General features: G+C 37.2%; 1 protein-coding gene across 2 annotated transcripts in view; it reads right to left on the bottom strand.

Annotated features, from left to right (window-relative positions):
• The window catches only part of DPP10 (dipeptidyl peptidase like 10), a 563,994-nt gene that overhangs the window by 13,684 nt on the left and 529,720 nt on the right, over nt 1-20,590 (bottom strand). For both annotated transcript variants that reach the window (XM_057424792.1, XM_057424790.1), the window contains exons 13-19: nt 19,895-20,002; nt 15,603-15,694; nt 12,927-12,974; nt 12,102-12,223; nt 8,220-8,267; nt 6,047-6,145; nt 5,869-5,938 (exon numbers count right to left, since the gene is read on the bottom strand). In XM_057424792.1, the coding sequence (XP_057280775.1) occupies nt 5,869-5,938; nt 6,047-6,145; nt 8,220-8,267; nt 12,102-12,223; nt 12,927-12,974; nt 15,603-15,694; nt 19,895-20,002 (587 nt within the window). The remainder of the gene's footprint in view (nt 1-5,868; nt 5,939-6,046; nt 6,146-8,219; nt 8,268-12,101; nt 12,224-12,926; nt 12,975-15,602; nt 15,695-19,894; nt 20,003-20,590) is intronic.

Raw genomic sequence — 20,590 nt, 5'->3', positions numbered from 1 at the left:
AAAACAGTGGATCTGACACAGCATATGGGAAAGTTAACTTGATAGCAAATATTTGAGAAAGACTACAACTCAGAGGATAAAATCTATGCAAGAAATACTACTGATAAAAGTCATATTTTGCTTATGGTGAAATTGAGTTAGAAGGATTGTTTTGCAAAACTGACGTAACAGAAAAATCCATTTTGTTTTCAGATTTCATGAGCATTCCTTTCACAAGTATCAACTTTCAAGCATACTCATCCTTATTGGTCAAAAATCAGGGAACCTGAATAGCCCCAAACATAGAGGACAAAAATTCTCAAATATTTATTATTTGTTCATTTACCCTGTTTAGATAGAGCAGACTGCAACTACTAAAACTACAACTCCTCCCTGCAGATATGGCCAAACAAAGCACATCACTAGCAAGAAATTATTCCATTACTAGGGTAGAATCATGTGATAGACAGGACTGACATAGACAGCATAGTACAAAAAATAAAATTTGTTATTCTTTAAATATCTTTCTGAAACCTTTGAAGCTGAAGACTTTACAAATGCATTTTTGGGAAGAAGAGATGTAGCACTGTCCCATGTCATAAGAAAAAGAGGTGAAATTTTGAATCTCCTCATCTTTTTTCTAAGGAAGATTAAATGAGCATTTTATTCACACAGTAACTGCTGTGGGGGAAGTGAGAGTAGAGGAGGCTGAGAGAGGAAGTATCTTAGTTCAATGAGTCCTCAAGCCTTTTCTGGGGACAAGACTGAAGAGAAAGGGAGTGAGCTGATCTATCACTGCCCATAGCATCAGGACTGCTACTGCAAACAAAACAGCTGAAGTGAGTCTCTAATCTATCCCTTGTTTAGCCTAAGCTAAATGAATTCCCTCTATGCCCTGAGAAATATTACAAAGTTCAAAGAACGGGGAAGAAAATCTAGATTAAAAAAGAAAAGCCTACCAAATACTTTGATGTAATAGAAACACAATAGAGCAGTGAAATACTGCCACACTTGTCAAAGGCAGGATAAATACAGACATGAAATGGATGGCTTGCAAGACAGTTAGTGAATCATTCACAGGACTTGGAGATATGTAAAAAAGTAAACTTTGCAGCTGTTTACAGATGAAGAATGGGCCAAACAAAACAGCCTTCAGGAATTTTACCCTTGCAAACATACTACAATTGAAGTAGTGGAATCCACCACATATTTTTAGACTTCACCTTCACTTGAAACAGCTGCCAGGTAAAATGAATAATATGTACATTGTTGTGAGTACAACAAATGAAAGGCATGCAAAATAGCTATTAAAATAGGTCTGATTTGATTTCAGATATCAAATATTTTCCAATACTTGCATTATGTCCCTCTACATTTCTTCTAGTCCTTTAATGAGTTATTCCCGAAGATGTAAAAATATTCTTCACTTTCAACCCTGCCGTCTTATCTTGCTATCAGTCCTAAGAATGCATTAAATGGAGGCATAAACAGGTGTGATTGCCTGTGCAAGGCCTAAAACTTTCATCACTTCAGTAACAGGTGAAGTGATTCCTGTTTATTACCAAACTATAAGAAAACAAGAAAACAAACAGAAACCTCTTGGAGACAATTCACCGTTCCTTTGGAGGATACCGGTTGTTTTCTTTCCCTTCAAAGAACAGAACAATCTCTCCGCTGACTTAGTTTTACAATATCCACTTACACATTGGACAATTTTAAGTGGCGTTAAATAATAAATGCTGACATTTAAGATACATTATCTACAGATTTTGAAGTAATGAGGTTAATTATGTTCAAGAAAATATAAAGAATGATTATCACCTCTCATTTTATTACCCAGATTAAATGCCAGTCTTTACTTAATCATTTCCTGTGTGTTACCAAGGAGTGTATCTTCCAGCTTTTTTAATGAGTAAGGTGAACCATAATGAGAAAATCAAGGATCTGAAATTTAAGCTTTGGTCTTAATTATATAGAAAAGAGATGATAATCACTCTTTCAGGCAATTACTGTACAGCACTCTAATCTATAGTTACACTGTATGTATTATAACAGAAGGAAACTGAGTGTGAAATGTATTAGTGATTTAGGAGAATAAATGGAAGAAAGGAGAGTCATATAATCTGTATAGTATTTTATGGATTATGCATCACAATTCTGGAATGAAAAATAGTGCTAGCTGACATAACTGGTTTCTACATAAAACCTATCCATTAAATAGTCCATCCATACAGATGGATGAAAATTTTAACATAGCAATACAATGATCTTCTATTTGAGCATTACAGCATGCTTTGCAACTGCTAATGGATACGTTGTCACAAAATATTTATAGAATCATAGAATCATAGAATAGTTAGGGCTGGAAAGGACTTTAAGATCCTCTAGTTCCAACCTTGCTGCCATGGGCAGGGACACCTCACACTAAGTCATGTCACCCAAGACTCGGTCCAACCTGGCCTTTCATTATGATGAAGATTATAGGATATCCATGGCCTGGTCCTTACTCTTGTGTCTACCTGGAGCTGTACTGAGTTCACACCCAGGTTTCACACCAGTACCAGAATCCACTTGTACAGGCTCCCTTCCAGGACTCAGCCTTAACACTCAAACCTGGGTGCCATGTGCTGGAATTTTATCTGCAGGCATCCTTGCATGAATACAGGAGCCTTATTACAGTCATAGACCTTTGAAATAACATTCTCCCCTTTATCTATTTCCAAATTCTGTTATCATAATTGTAACACTATGGATCCAAAGAGCACGTTAACAACACACAGAAGCAGTTGATGCTGATGAAAATTTGCAGGAAAATTATGAGCCTCAGTTATCAAAACCCCACTTTATTCTGAGCCAGTGAAACCAGCCACCAGCACAAAAATTCTACAGAGATAAGACCACACAGGCAAGCCATAATCTGGCAAAATTTAAGACACATGGAAGATGAATCTTCACCAGAAGCTTGGTGTGATTCTAAAGCAATGACTGCACCCAAACAGCGCCTGTCAGATCTTATACGCCATATTTATTCTCCACCTTAGGGGACAAAGCCTATATGCACTTAGAAGCATATATGCACTTAACTAGGCATTTAATTTGCACTACAGAGACACAATAAGTGATTTCCTGCCTGCCTTCCTTCCTGCCTGTCTTCCTTTCTTCCTGCTTTCCTTCTTGCCTGCCTCCCTTCTTCTATTTTCCTTAAGCCCTTATTAAATTGCACTGCTACTGAGATGGAAAGCAAAAGCCACTTCAAAAGCCACTTTGGAGATCTGCTAATACTCCACTTTTCCAGATATATATCTTCTCTTTATATACATCTAAGTGTATGGTGCCTGGATCAATATGTTGTTATACAGCGTTTCCTTTCCAAGAAATGGATATACGATTAAAACCAACATTCTTACCAAGGACACTGGTAAGCATTCTTTTTCAAACTCCCAATAACTGGAATACAATGATAATTTTATCATGTCTGAGAATGTAAACAAGGAAGTAGCTGTAACTGAACAATATGAAAGGCAGTGCTTGTTATCAGCCACTAATACAATTCTTGTCTAACATTTCTAGCAGTAGAAACAGGGTGTTCCTCAATCAGTACCAACAGTACTGCTCTGGGACTCAGGAAAGTCAGATATCTGGGAAATGATACCATATATAAAATTAATCAGCATTTCCTGTAAAAGCTACATGTTCTTCTCAGACCTGATTTTTTTTTTTTTTTAAAGTAGTACTTCTGATAATTAAATGAACCTTAAGATGTCAGTTTGGAGATGTGTGGGTCAAGAAATTATGCTCTGCATGCACACACATTTCCATTTTTTTTCTCAAGAGCTAGACAGAATTTATTAGGCTCAAAAATCATCCCACAAGGGAACCTCCCATAACTTCAGTGACAGTTTTAAGTTTTATATCTCATTTGGGGACACCTTTAACTAAAAAAAGGACTGCTAGAAACCTTAGTTTAAATTCTGTAAAAAGCTGCTGAAGAAATATAACTTCATTCTCTCCTAGGGAACAGTGGGACACAAAACATGCAACGTTACAAGAGCCAGGATGGATTTTAAATTTTCAGTTCCATATTTTCATGAGTGTATAGGGTTTTCTAAAAATAACTCCTGTTAAACCTAATGTTAAGAATTTAGTATTTATAAATGTAGATACCACAACCTGTATTCAGAATTTGATGAATTTCAATAAAAATCATAAAAAAATTAAGATGATTATGAAACATATCCATACATTATGACTTGTTCATATGATTTGCTCACTGGGTCCTGACAACTTTGGTAAGTTCAAATTCAAACCTTGCCTCAGTACTGTTCTCAGTATTTCAACTCTTGATATGTAAAAACATTTCATAATAATTATAATTTTTTTCTTTGCCTGTCATTTCTGGCCTTGGCCTTCTCCAGGTTTCTGATCCTTCCCTCCTGTCTTCCCTAGGTACTACACAAGTGTATAACCTGTATTCTACCATAACTGTATATGGCAGATTACATATTTACTGGGATATTTAAGAAGGAAAGTGTTACACTGATAATACATTAGTGTTTCCCTGCTTTCAGAAAAAAAAACAGCAAGGACAAGCATTTGCAACTCCCTGTAATGCTGCTGGTGTCTATTCACAGAGTCAGTTTGCCTTAGGCACACTCAAAAGAGATGCTTAAAATATAATCATGCTTCCAAAATCAAGCTAGCCAATACTGCAAAGATAAAATAATCCATGTGTCCTGTTTCTCCACAAGAAAATCATTTTCATGAGCCACTTAAAGCACTGAGCTTCCACAACTGCAGATAAATACAATTGAAAAACCTGAGTTTTAAACACAAAATGGGCTTAGAAATAAGCAATTTTATGCTTCTGTCTCTTATTATCTAAGACCTGAGATGAGTAGAGGAATTTGGGATCACTCAGCAGATCAAGATTGTAAATTTGACCTCACATACAATAAGGATCTCTGCTGTCATTAAGGGGAGGTCTACTACAAGTGATACAGCTCAGCTGACATGGTATTTTCATGAATTTAGCAGTACACCCCTACATCTGTGTTAATGAAATTCACATCAATTGCTTCTAAATTGGACTGGAATAAGATCATGAACATGAAAGCCCTCTACACCTATGGTAGACCCATGCTGAACTAAGATGGACAAATGGTAGTAACAAATGACGCCCTGAGCTGGCCCTAACTGGTTTTCTAGGTAGGCTGCAGGTGTGCTCATGACTCCACTCTCTTCCTCTGCTATACTTTCTGTAGATGTCCAACTTAAAGGCTGACTGTCTCTGAAAGACATACACACGTATTTCTTTTTAAAAGAAAGCCAGGGAATACCTCCTTACTCCTATAGAAATCTTGTACAAATGTCAACAGACTGTGGATCATGCCTATAATGCCTTCGGTCACTGACGCTCAGAAATATTTTTTTCTCCTTTCCAGTGTTCCTAAAAGCAGTTTTGCTTCACGCATCTTAACTGAGCCCTTCTTAGAAGCTCTACCCATTTATATCAAGGATAAAAAGGATTGTATGCTCTGAATGAGATCTTCTGTGGGTAGGGATCAGTATGGGTCCAGGAAAGACTGCAGAACTACCCACGGCTACACTATCAGCAGGACCACAGTCTCATGTACATAAAAGCACAATGAAATAGAGGTAGGTTTGACAAGCTCAAAAAATCCCAGGCATCTCTACCAGACAGCACTTACAACAAAATCTTCCTGAGCACAAGCCTTTTGATTTATCAACTCAAATCCATGAGGTAATTTTCCTAAAGAAGGTAAAAAAAAAAAACTAAACAACAACCAAAACCAAACTCTAATTTCACAGTTAAATATTTTCTATGAACTACTTTTTTATTATTTTGAGTGATTCTACACAGATACTTACATGATTAATAGAAGGGCATACTGGTTTCGATCTGTGAAATCTTTTGGCAGTGACAACTGTAAAGGGAGTTCTTTTAAGAAAAGAGCAAAACATTAAAGGCTGGTAGTTACACAGATAAAAAACAGTAACACTGTAAGAAAGTTTTTTGTTTGGTAAAATAACACTTTGCTAAATTTACCGTAATCCTCAATGTGAAGCATTTTAATTTCAGTCCTGGAATTCTTTTTTTTTAAAACAGCTTCTTTCAATACAGCATTATTTTCCAAAATGTAGAACTCTGCAGAAAGCAGGAAGAAAAAGCAAGTTGGAAGGTGTGGAGAATCATCACATCAGAGATAAATTTAAATTAAAAAAAAAAAAAAGGAAAAAGAAAGAAAAAGAGAAAATATGCAATAATAAATCTTGTAAATGAATTCCTTCTGTAAATACTTTTTTATAATGCAACTACTTTGCAATTCAGGAACCCAGTAATCAGCTTAATTCAAAACATATACATCTATTCCATTTTCTGGCTTCAGTTGGCTTTGTTTTCATCTATCACTAACAATGAAATTGCTGATGAAAAAAATGAATACTAGTATCCCTGACAGTTACTAACAGCAGCTGTTACAGCAAAAGACTAGTCTGCTGGGCAATATCTTAAGCCTCAAGCAGGCATCCTTTTCAAGCTACGTATTCAAGTCAATATTTAGCCAGCACAATTAAGTGCTTCATGTTCTTCTCTGTCTTCTGCACTTCATCCAAGAGCAAGACTTCACTTTGGTTTAAAGCTGCAGACAGATTCGAAGCAATCCTTTTGCACATGAAGGAATGACTAATTAGTTGGGTTTTTTTTTTCTTTTCTTTTCTACTCAAATTACCAATGTTGCTTCCAAAATTTATATTCTTTTATTAAACAGTAAACCCTCTACTTAGGGATAAAATGGATAATCTAAGGAGAATGTTTGTTCTGGGCAGTCAACCAAAATGGTATAATTACAGTCTGAGGATCAAATAATTGAAGTAATTATTAAATAATTTTTTTTTTATGAATTGAAGAGGATAATCTAATCTTGCATGGAAACATTAATAGTAAATGATCTCTCCTATTATGTGGTTTCTTGTTACAACAAACAACATCCCTCTATCCTGACTTGCTTGGTTTTCCTCTAAGAGCTTGTATGTGAATCTCTTTTACAATAATTCACTATCAACAGCATTTTAGATACAAAAATGAAGAGCAGAAGTCTACCTTCACAGAATTGACTGGGTCTACAGAAGCCAATGAATTTACTTTGAGCAGAAGCTATCCTTTGAGTCTGATAAAACTCCCTTGTTTTGGTGTGCTCTGGCCCTGAGCTTTGCAAATACTAACAGAGACATTCAAACAAGAAGAAAAGAAGCCAAAGTACAGACATTAATTAACACTTCATAGGATACTATTGATCAGTATGCTACTTCAACATGCAAGATTAGGTCCAATGTTATGGTGAACAGTGACTGGCCCATGACAAATCGGATGCAGACAAGTACAGCTCAGGACTCTTGGATTCTGGAAAACTCCTGGGGATAATCTAATGAATGAAATGAGGATATGTAAGGATTAGTTTAGTGGTTTTGAATGAAAAGATATTCCCTTTCCTCTAACCCACACCTTCATGCTATGTGGCATCACAGTGGAGCTGCAGGTAGCAGGGTTGTTACTTCTACTGCACCAGAGAAACACCTAAGTGAGGAAAATTCTGCTGCTGAAATACAGTCTTTCATTACAAAGCACCTCATGCAGCCAGGGAACAGCAATAGATTTAGTGTCAATATACAGAAAACAGTGAGTAAAATTTGAAAAATACTCCTAAAAGCCGTTATTCCTGGATTTTTCAATCATGGAAAATATGAGTGCACTTGCTCTGATTTCAGAAATATTAGAAGGACTAAGTCCATTGTACATAGGCCAGATTTTATGATCAATCATCCAAGCACAATACCTTAGTTCAAGGTAATTGGACTGTAACTTTAAAATAATCTCTAAAAATACAGAAGGTCTATCGTAATGGCAGCATAATTTACATAGAAAATGAAAAGAATGCAGACCAACCTGCCATCTAATTAACTCAAGTGTAAACAGAAGATGAATGAGATGCACTTAGCATAAAACATATTCAAAAGGCTAGGAAAGTTTTAATCATTTGATTAACTTATCTTTCCTTCTCATTTGCAGATGTGGATGCTGCTAAAAGTTAATTAATATAACTTTATATGAGTGAGCTATATATTAGTTTTCATTTACTTGTAACTGCCTTTCCCTTCCCAAACCCTCCCTAAACCAATCAAAGACAATAATAGAATATACCTGTTCCATAAGGAATACTCACTTGCATTATTACTTGTACTGTGCACGCTAACAACTGGAACACCTGGCCCTGTTTTAAGGAGAGAGGAGGAAGTGTGAGGTAGCTAGTACTCAGCATTTCAGTAACAAAGAATGAGAACACTGGTTACCACATACGAATGGATCCTGGAAGACCCATATACATGCTACCCTTCAAACAGCAGTAACTCCACTGGTGTCTCTTGGGAAGGGAACGGACTTGACTGCTGTACCAACAAAGAGTGAAACAGAGTTGCCTAGACTTGCCTGTTCAGCAAGCAGTCTAGACCCCTGCATCCAGAAGGAGATTTTTTTTTTTTTATAATCTCCATGTTTTAGTTGTAAGTGAAGAAGTTAAAAATTACAGAGGCGCTTAATGGCACGGTCTAAAATATAACAGTTTGACATTCAGAAACAGTAACTTTAGCTTGACTGGGAAGTGCATTAATGATAATATTCACATATATTTTCTATGGAAAAGCTACAAAGGTGTTGAAAAATTATCTGTTTAAGAAGCTCCTTTGGTACGCTAGCTCTGCAAAACTAACAGCGTCATGGTTAAATCTAGGTGTAATGTTATCTAACCTTCTTACATGGTAATGTCAGATACTATATTTTCCCTGTACAACTAAGAAATTAAAACCACCAGGAATAATTCTCCATGTCAACAGGTACTGTGCAAATGTGTAAGATAGTGTGTGAAACTGGGGTGACCAAACATTCATTATACTCAGCTGTATAGTGAGTTTGCTGTCCCTGCTCTGAGGATCCCCCCAGTGTAAACTTGCAAAAGAAAATGTTGCTTTCCCACACCCAACAAGGAATTTGTGGATGGGAAACTCAGTTTTATCTCGATGAGACAAGAGTTTAAATTACATGCAGTCACTACTGGGCTAGTAAAGGTGATGCAGAAAAGCTGAAGTCCCTGAGGATACCATGGCAGATGAAGGCATAGACCCTCTGAAATTAGGAGTTAAGACTTCTCTTTTTTGGAGAAAAAAAAATTCCTTTGAAAGCAACTCAGAAGCAGAGCTCAATTTATGTGTTTTGAGTCATCCTGAGAGGTTGTCTCTCTCAATTAATTATGGCATGAGCCTAGGGAAAGTTAAATACCTGAGCTAAATAGCACAAGGCCGTTCAAAATCTCTGACAGCCTCCACTGAAGATTTTTATCAATTTCATTCTCTGCCTCAAGGGAGATTATTGACAAAAATCTTATGGGTAGATTGCTGACAAATCAAAGCTTTCTGCCTTAGCTCTTCAAGAAGATAATTTATCCAGCTGTCTTTTTGTTTTGTTTTTTTTTTTTCCAGCTCTTTTCACTACTTCTGAATTTGTCATTTTGCTTTGAACTTTGATTTAAGAAAGACCATTTTTTGAGGGGAAAGCAATGTTTTTTTCCAGGCTAGCTCTATTTGTTTTACTAAAAGATAGAAGGACGACAACAGATTTTGAAAAAGGGAGATTACAGTAGATTAAAAAGATGATCAGAAAAGACATACTTGTGTTACAGGTATCGCATTACAGCACATCAGAACTACACACAACACTTGGATTTCCCATTGACTTCCTATAACTAACACTAAATCCACAACTTATTTCCTGCTGTATAAAATTGAAAACATATTACTGCCTTTGTGAAAAATCTTATTTGAGTGGAGAGATTAACATTTGTTAATGGAAAAATCCACAAGCAGCATGGAAAATAAATGTAAAGGTTGTGCTTGCCAAAACTGAGAAGCTATAGAGTCAATCCTCCATCTACCAGGCTAGAAGTAACTCCTCAGTCAGAGTCATCTCTGGAGATGGATACAGATGGCCTACTGAGACAGATCTCTTAGCTGAGGGTAACTAAGATGGAAAAAACCCTAATAAGGCTGCTCATGGGTTAACAGGAGGTGAAGGAATTGAAAGTTGAATAGATCAAACCAGTCCGGAGTACTCAAACAATATTTATGGGCAACCTGCTTTTGTAACAATTCAGTCAGGCTCTTTGTTGTGGGCAAACAAGTGTGTATGTACATAGATGTGGTGTCATTTGTCTCCTCAGACCAGTTTACCCTCTACTGTTACAAGCAGCTCCCCACAGAAGAGTTTTAATACCTGATCTATCGTGATGTTGCCATCAACTTTGATACTGTCAAATACCCAATCCACCACAGGCACTTTGCAGAACTGTGGCAGTACATGTGGGCCACAATGCTATTGTAATTGTCAAGCTCTGACAAAACACAAGAGAAGGCCTCTGAATGACCCCAAATGGACAACTATATATTAATGTTAGAGGTACGAAAAATTTAATGACATTGTTTTATCATCTCTGTCCAAAACCTGCAGCTTAGGGCAGTCTACTGGTTTCATCGCAGTGGAGTGTAGGTTTAACCCTGGGAGGATGATCTACAGTCTTATCAGCTCAAACAGAGAAATGCCATCTGCAAAGTCACTGAAAGTCATGAGCCTGTGAGAAATTTCATGCGCAACCTCCTACTGGCATCTACATTTTTATATCAAAGAAAGAGATTAAAAATTACGGCTGAATATACTTTGCTAAAATAATAAGAAGCTACGTCTTGGGGCCATAGAATATTGCTGATTCAGGGTAAAAAGCTCTTTTCAATTTACCAACCCTCCCTCTTGCAGGAATCTGAGACTTCCCCCGTAACGACTATGTCAAGCACAAGGGAAAACTCTGCTTAAACCATGAGGAGCTCATTACTATTGCAGTCTTTATTTAGATAAGGAACTCAGGATTAACTCAGTAACTTCTGCCACAGAATATACATAACCATGTATAAACCATACAGTTGATGTTTTTTTTTTTTCTAATCAGCTATGTATTTATGGTGCATTTCCACACACACACACACAAACCCAAGAAACTATTTTACCCAATATATATTCATAGTTTGTTTGAATGGATCCAATTCTCAAGCCAGCAGATATTTTATTTTTGTGGAAAAAAAAACCAACAACCAACCAAACCAACCAAAAAAAAGTACAGTTGCAAAAGAAAAAGAAAAAATGCATGCAAATAGAATGGGCTATTCACATGTATTTCAGAAGAATTATGTTCTACTCTTTTCAACCCGATGCTAGTTGAGCAAAGATACTGGAATAATGTTGTCTGCAAAATACTGCAAGTTTCAATCAAGGTCAGCAGGTCTAGCTATACACTTTATTGACTTTTCTGTACCTGTTTTTACAATCTTACTTATTTATCAGTGGTTTTTTGCTGAGTGTATGTTATAAATTTCTCATTGTGGGATAATTCTAGTTTTCTGTTTGTATAGAAACTCTGAACCCAACTGGTGCTGGAATGCAGCTAACAATAAACAGCTGTTTAATGTTATTTACTGCAATCACTTCAATAAAGAGGATCTGCCTATGTGGATTAAACCATACCTGGTTTTTGGTAAATAGACACATACACATACACATACATATGTGGGTGAGTGTGTATAGATATACTGTACATACACATATGTATACACACACAGAGACACAGAAAACAAGCCCTCATTTTTTAACCAGGTATAGTTGCACAAGATCAATCTTAATACATAACATAATGAAGCTGTTATGAACCACAGCACTGTCACTAGAAATTCCACATTCTTTGGTGAAGGATTTTTATTTAGGTAAATTTAAAAGTCAGTGTTGTTTTCCAGGACTGAGGGTTAGGACTGGAGCAGCTTTCTGATATCACTTGTTATTTACCTTTTACACAGAACATCTTTACTTACAGTCTTGCAATAAGCTCTGTACAGAACTTCTGAGTAATCTACTACTGAGCTAAATGTTAGACTCCCGCCTAATGCACTTCTCAAGGGAATATATTAATTCAGAAGCAAACATGGTACTATTACACACTGTACATTTGACTTACCTTTACAGTGCAGTAAAAAATGCCTATTCATGGGGCTAAACTTTGCACTGAAGTATGTGCACTGGTCTTTCAAGAAGTTACATGAGAGACACTGACGATTCAATGATCCCACTGTTGATACACTGGGGAGAGAAAATTGATCAGAAACATTTTCTGCTGGAATAATAATACGCAATAAACCAAGAATTAGCTCCTCAAAGTGATAAAATTTGTTTTAATCTCTAAACTTGCCAAAATATCACTCTCCTATTTTGTGCCTGATGTAACCTGTTTTCAGATGACTCAGAAGACTACTATTCTGTACACTTGGTAATGCGGACAGGATTCAATATCTGCCCAAAGCAGAACTGGAGTTCCAATAACTGGCACTGCTGTGGGGTAACAGTGGTAGTAGGACACAATGAAAAGCCTCATTAACTTTGTGTAAGGATGAGGTGCTTTGCTCAAGCACTTTAAATTATATGATTAAATCCCCTAAACATTATTTTTATTTAGAAGATTTTCACTACTTTTAAAAACACAGTCATATTACATGCTTATAATTAAGTTTATCTTTTTAGATGCTCATAAAGGCCTAATGAATACATAAATGGCAAAAGCATTTTGTGTTAAAATATTTTCTCTTTCTTTAAAAAATGTAAAATACCATCAGAATTCTTTTGAAAACCTGTTAGTCTTTCCTTGTTACAGTTCAAGTGTAATAACTTTTACATGGTATAAATGATTACCCAAACCTCAAAGCAGCATTTAAGCTCGCAGAATATCATCACAGCACTTACAACTTGGAATGTAGACACTATTAACACAGCCCCATGTACTCCTTACCTATGTAGCTGTCTTCCTCTTGGGGATTCTTCTGTGCTTAAGAAATAACTGTGCCCAAAAGATGCACAAAGTTAAACTCAGTTTGGTAAACTGTATGATTTGGGTGGTGTTTAGAGAAGTGGGAGACATTATAAATAACAATTTTTAAAAAGTAAAAATTCCCCAATATACACGAAAATCAAATACTTATATATATATATCTAAGACCCAAGATTAAACTTAGACCCAGAATACAGAGTAGTTATTTCAGATGATACATAATTTCGCATTAAAAAAATGAAGAACACATTATTTCACGGTTTAATTCCTGTAATGCCTAGGGTCTCCAGTATCTGCCAGGACCCCTTTCTGCATATTATAAACACAGAAGAGAAAGTTTTTCTTTCACTGTAGAAGTTTGCAATATAAATCCAAGGAGTAGAAAAAGGTCCTAATGAAATTATAGTTTTATGATACCCAAAAGTCATTTTGAACTGTAGAACAACTTCTTCTTCTACTTAGGGATAGAAGCTAACACCCGAGGCTGGTGTTCAAGCAAGGCTTGGTAGAGCTCCTGCAATAAAATCAGGACAAATACCTGGTGTGTGTGAGCTGAAATCCCAGCAATGCTTCTGCTTGAGAGACAGAAGGAGGGTGAGGAAGTCCTCTCAAGTGGCTGAGATAACCCACATGCAGTCTGCCACCACAGAGGTATCAAGAAATTCTCTATGGCAAAAACCATGGAAGGACCAATTTGGTGGCCTTCTATGATAGGGCTCTGGAACTGATGGACAGGGGTAGGGCAGTTGATGTCATCTACCTGGACTTGTGCAAAGCGTTTGACACTGTCCCACACAACATCCTTGTCTCTAAATTGGAGAGACATCAATTTGATGGATGGACCACTCGATGGGTAAAGAACTGGCTGGATGGCTGCATGCAAAGAGTTGTGGTTAATGGCTCATTGTCCAGCTGGAGACCAGTAACGAGTGGTGTCCCTCAGGGATCAGCGTTAGGACCGGCCTTGTTCAACATTTTTGTCGCTGACATGGACAGTGGGATTGAGTGCGCCCTCAGCAAGTTGGCCGATGACGCCAAGCTGTGTGGTTCGGTTGATATGCTGGAGGGAAGGAATGACATCCAGAGGGACCCTGACATGCTTGTGAGGTGGGCTGATGCCAGCCTTATGAAGTTTAACCATGCCAAGTGCAAGGTCCTACACCTGGGTCAGAGCAATCCCAGGCACAGCTACAGGTTGGGCAGTGAAAAGATTCAGAGCAGCCCTGCCTTGAAGGACTTGGCTGATGAGAAAATAAACATGAGCTGGCTTCATTGTGCGCTCGCAGCCCAGAATGACAACCATATCCTGGGCTGCATCAAAAGAAGCATGACCAGCAGGTCCAAGGAGGTTATCCTGCCCCTTTACTCTGCTCTTGTGAGACCTCACTTGGAGTACTGTGTGCAGTTCTGGTGTCCTCAACATAAAAAGGACATGGAACTGTTGGAACAAGTCCAGAGGAGGGCCACAAGGATGATCAGGGGGCTGGAGCACCTCCTGTATGAAGACAGGCTGAGGAAGTTGGGGGTGATTAGCCTGGAGAAGAGAAGGCTGCGTGGAGACCTCATAGCAGCTTTCTGGGATCTGAAGGGGGGCTATAGGGATGCAGGGGAGGAACTCTGTAGTGACAGGAGAAGGGGTAACGGGTTAAAACTTAAATAGGGGAAGTTTAGATTGGATATAAGAAGGAAATTCTTTCCTGTTGGGGTGGTGAGGCACTGAAATGGGTTGCCCAGGAAAGTTGTGAATGCTCCACCCCTGGTGCTGTTCAAGGCCAGATTGGACAGAGCCTTGGGTGGGATGTTTTAGTGGCATGGCAGTGCCCCCCATGGCAGGGGGGCTGGAACTACATGATCTTAAGGTCCTTTCCAACCTAACTACTCTATGATGCTATGATTCTATGATTGTATGACTTGTCAGAAAGGCTGTTTCTCCAGTGCCAGTGGAGATGACAGGCATTGTTGCAACCTCAGAAAGGTCCTTGCTGAAATACCATTTATTTTAAAGAAAATCAGAAGTAGATACTGCTATTTATTTTTTGCCATGTGCATATATATGTGAATATTAACCAAGATCCACTAAAGTCACACGGAGGCTTCAGATGTTTTGTCAGTTCTGTACTGGTCTAAAAAATCACCAAGCATGTGCTGAATTTCATTCCCAGTATAACACTAAGATGGGTTTCAGAAAGATTCATATCTGAGTAAATTGGGTAAGAATCAGGGGTTTGGATAAATTCTCTATATAATTAATTTATGAGGTTCAATCAGATCCCCAATGTCCAGAATCCTCATACATTAACCAAGTAAGCATAAACCCTGAAGATGTTGGGGTTTATCAAGTACTATGACTGTGTCACCAAAATGTTATTATTGCTGCATTGTGTGTTGACTTCTTTTATTTTAAAAAAATTCAGTGAGTCAGCTATGTCATGGTATTCTCCTTTTCCGTCTGCATAAAAACTGGCAGATAAATTGTCTTACAACTGCTTTTTATGTACTCAAGAATGTCAAATTTATAGCAATGCTCAAAAATGAAAGAAACATTGTTGGTTAATTTCATATATGCCATTTCCAGGTAAGTGGACTCCACTTTATTAACAGATATTTTCATAAACAGACAAAGAGAATAGTGCTTACATCTTTTGAGTATTTTCATCATATGCCAGGATTTTTATAACTTCCCAGTTTCCTGATGTCAGGTGTCTCACACTGATTTGTTCACTTTTAGCCTGCATAGAGATGGAAAACATTAACTTTCACCTTACTTGGTACATTTTTCTTTGCCTAGTGGGATTGTCTGCACATATCATTACTAATTCCATCTTTTTAAACTTAAATATGCAACATAACATCTTTAAAGTACAAATCTGACATTTTGACAGGTCTGTATCCTTTCCCTTCCATATATAAACTTTCAAAGTCATTAAAACCATCTCAGTTATCATCGCAATTTTTTTGTCATATGCTAGCAAAAAGTAGAAGTCACATACTTCAAGGTAAGGACCTTGTCATTACACATATTTTGTTTCTCTTAGTATTTTTTTTCCTTCACAGTGGTATAGCAGGGAATCCGACTCAGACCCCTGTAACCAAAACTCTGGACCAGAGTGAGCTCACCAGGTTTTCACATTTATCATGCTTCTACTGAGCCCAGAATACTGCAAAGATGCTGTGACAAGACAGGTCATGGTCATGAGCACCAAAGTCATACAAGGAGGCAGGCAAACCTGTACGAGAAATGCACCACTCAGTTCTCTAGTTGAAGCCCCTGCTCCACCATGCATTCTGGAGAAGCCCCTCTTTATCCAGGGTCTATAAGGAGAGTCTAAGAGTAGCTCCAAATTTTAGCAGCTGAACCAAATGCTTACATGTTGGGGAGCACCCTTTGCTCCTTCTCATAAATTATTTCTCTCCCAATGTGAGCCTAAGAAAATAAATGCTACTAGGTGAAATTCAAAACCTCTCTCAAAGAACATGATGGCAGTTTTGTCCTCAACCAGTGCACCAGGAACTGAATTAGGAAACATCAGGACGCAATGGATATCTACCTCCAGGCAAAACCCTACTCTTTGGCTGTAAGATGCAGCAGACTCCTCATCAGACACACATTAAAAACAATGGATACTGAAGAGTGAGAAGCTCATTTGAGATTGCTTCCAAGTACAAAAGTAAAATTATCGCTTAGGCTATTGAAGATTAGAAGTTCAACCCTCACTATAATACAGTGTGAGCATACTTAAACTGTTTTTTTCTGTACACAAGGGTTATGATGCTTGGCCTATATATAAAAACTTGTCGTTTTCAAATTCAAGACAAGCTTCCTAAAGGAAAAAGGTGATACTCTGGCTTATGTTTCTGCTTTAGGGGGCAAAACTGAGTAGCAGGAATTACAAATTAGGTCCGATGGTGATGCAATGGTGCTTTCTGACCTCATGTCCTGTAAATCCAAAGCACCACAGCATACCTAATCACTGTGGCCTCAGCGGTTATGTGGCCCATGGAAAGTCATAAAGGCAAAAAGTTCTTTTTTAATCCCCGTATTTCTGAACTCTATGCTGTAAAGTCTGAGCTCTACATCAAGAGCAGCAGTCACTAGAAAGCAGAAAATGCTCAAGGATATCGATGAGACATATCTGGAAGAAACAAGTCTCTATGACAAGCCTTGCAAGTACCAGCTGAAATCAGGACATTATACTAAGTGCTGCACATGTGTTTCTGATGAGTATTCCCTTTTTCATGAGATTCTGATACTTAATGCTGTCTCCAAGAATGATTAAAATATAAATTAGTGATTTATTAGTGTTATCCAGAGAGAGAGAAGCTGCAACTATTGAAAGAGATATTTAAGTATTGAGATCACAGAATCTAACAAGAAAGAGAATAAAAAGACCAGCCAAGCGTTAATAAACACGGTTATTTTTCAAGGTTACGGCCATAATACATAATTTATAAAGCTTGCAGGAAGTTCTTGCCTTGATCCGTTAAAGTGACTGTGTAATTCTTATTTTGTGGTTGGAAAAAAGAGACTTTCTAGAGTTGAAAACCCCATGTAAGAAATTTCTAGATACATAATACGAGCCAATCCCATTTTGAGACTAGTTTTTTAAAACATTTCAGAATTTATTATAAGCATTTGAGAACAATAAAACACACATCCAGCTCTCTACATTCAGACAGAAAATAACATAGAATAGAAAACAGACTTTTAAGCAGTAACCTCCCCTTGCAAAATTTAATTAGATGGTTCTGCTAACCTGCTTCTGTTTTACCATTGACACATGCTTTTCTAAAGTAAAGTCAAAGAAATGCAGCCCAAGAAAGACCATAATTTGTCAGCACTTGTTCTAAGACTGACAAATAATCCTCAGTGATTAATCTAAAGCAGGCCCTTAAAATTTACTTGTTGCTCTGTCTTTATGTTGGTTCTGTGTTTTAACTTTCTTGCACAAGAAGGCTGATTTCTCTTAATGAGCTAATAACTATACTGAGTAGTACAGAGAAGTAAAGAGAACCTGAATGCCAAATTCCGTTGTTATTTGAGCTCCATAATGAGAAACTGTGACCATTTGGGTACCAGTGACCTGCTGACTGCTTTGAATTCTGCAGGACAACTCTTATGCTGCTGTGGCTCCCACAAGGTATAACAAATATCTAATGGGACAAAAGACTTTATGTGCTATGGTTAATATAATTTTTATGCCTCCATGTTTGCTTTAGAAATAATGGACAATCGGATTAATGCAGTGTATAAAATACATCATATAAACATATCTCCTGTCTTTTATTGCTCTGTATAAGCCACATTACCACACAGAATGTTGCTTATTGATGAATAATGGGTGATCCATTGGATACCACATTTTCTCTTCTTCCCAGACAAAGTCAAATTTGTCATTGGTGATACCATTCGGATTTGTTTATTCATGGTGATGGTGGTTAAACTAGAAATATTTTTGCTTTTTGGAGCTGTACAGCACTCAGGGCTCTAATTTGGCATAAATTGGATAGAAAACTAAACTCTTCATCGTAAGCTTGACTTTAAACATTACTCTGGAGGGATTAAAACATGTATTTAAAAGTAGGTATATATTTAACTATCTAACTGAGTGAGCTTAATTTTTTGCTTAAATATTTTCCTGAATTAGGATCAAGTTTTCTGGGCTCTTTAGTAGCCCAGAAATAGGTTTAAGGCAAATTCAAGTGTATCTCTAACATCCTTGTGAATGCTGCAAGTTAATTTTCAGATTTACATCACTATCATTTCATGTGTTTTAAAGATTCTTATTCATATTGGGAAAGAATCCAAAATAAGACTTGATTGAATAAATGTTTTTTTTTTCTCCAGGGTGAATTTTTCTGTGGTTATTATATTAATATACATTTACCAGCTTGTCATCTGAGTTACTGTTTTCATTAAAAGATAAACTCTGACACGTCTTTGATCCTTATTTTTTCTGATTCTTTCTTGATATATTTACTGTAGTGAATGAGTATCTTGTTCTTGCTTCTTCAGGTTAAATTTTCATTAAAGACCTTTTGCTCTTGTTCTGTCTGAAGATCACAGTGAATATATTTCAGACTTAATAATGTTCATACCAGAACACTGTCATAAAGGGAGATTATAGAATTGCCTGGTGCCAGGTCTGCTATTTTGATGTTTTGGGTACCTTAATAATCCCTCCTCATCATACGGCTCAGCTAAAGTACCTGGATTAATGCTCTGCTGATTTAAATAGATGCCTTGGAGTGTTCCATTCCAGAACATAATTTCCTTTATTAGTTCATCACTACTTCATACTGGTGACCTTCAAAGTCATAGCGGAAATTTATCTTCTTTCAGATTCTTCTTTGGAAAAAGTAATGACCCCGGGAAATGGAAGCCACTGGAAAATGTTGCAAAGGGTAATAAACAGTCCTAAGTTTCACAAAATTTTAAGTTTTGGGTATTGCCTCCCTTTACTGTTGTAAGACTAGATTTTGAATATTCTGAATTGACATTTAATATTATATGTATGCAGATATAGTGTATATAAGAGGTTAAAATGAGTGGTTTTGCAGGTCCCTTGAATTTCTGTGGTTATGAAACATTATTGACAGAAAAGTTCTACAAGAAAACATCTCTGCTTGACTACAGAGGTACAAAGAAAACATGAAATATTCCAGACAGAGTACTTTGGAAGTACCTTTCATTTACAGACCTTGCATGCCACCACAGAACAGGTCTAAGAAAAGGGAAGGAGCACCACTTGTTCTGTAAGACATTACAAATATGCCTCTCTGCACCAAGAGACAACCTGGACAGGAAAAATGATGACGACACAAGTGTTCAGAATCTACTGAAGTGCAAGCCTTTGCTTGTCTCATGCATCCTAAATAGAAGTCCTAGAGAATGAGTAGGATATTAAAAATAGCCTGAACCAAAATCTTACCTGAACAATAAACATGGCGATGTGGTGAAATTCACCTCGGCCTCCCTGCTTCACTGGGACAGTCATGAAGAACTTACTGCCATCCTTGGAGAAAACTGGTTCTTCATTCTATAAATGTAAGATTGCATTAGTATGTCACACTTTCATTAAAATTCTTAATAAAGCATCAGCTTAGCTTTTTCGTCTTCTTGGTTCTGGTAGTTGCTGTGTTCATAAGAAAATTGGAGAAAAATCCTTAGCTTTTCAATATATTCTGCAAAGATTAACAAAAACATGGTGGCTAAAGCTAAACAGAGTTTATGGCAGTAGTTACCATTGCACAGTCTTGTCTGGAAGCATGGACTGCAGCCCTTGCAAAACTCCACCTCCCAGTGAAAGTTCTAGAAGTCTCATCCCTAATGCAGAAGGACTTTACAGGATACATTTGTTCACAGACATACAATTAATGACAGAGGTAAGTCCTACTAGTGCTGAGTATAAATGTTTCCATGGCCTGGACTCAACAAAACGTTACTTAATGCTCACTGATTTTGATAAAGTTGTATGGCAAAAATAATCAAAATGATATTCTGAATCATGGTCTTACCACAAATTGTAGCCTGATGTGAGACTATCTCTCCACGTCTAACTTTATACAGAGGTATGAAAGGAAATGGGCTTGCTATAAAAGCACAGTGTTTTAACAATGATTTCTTA

The sequence above is a fragment of the Pezoporus wallicus genome, unplaced genomic scaffold (genome assembly GCF_028554395.1).
Source record: "Pezoporus wallicus isolate ANWC-B61680 ecotype Strahan unplaced genomic scaffold, APGP_CSIRO_Pwel_v1 contig_8394, whole genome shotgun sequence".
NCBI lineage: Eukaryota > Metazoa > Chordata > Aves > Psittaciformes > Psittacidae > Pezoporus > Pezoporus wallicus.
The sequence above is the reverse complement of the archived record's forward strand: the minus strand, read 5'-3'. Positions and strand labels throughout refer to the sequence as shown.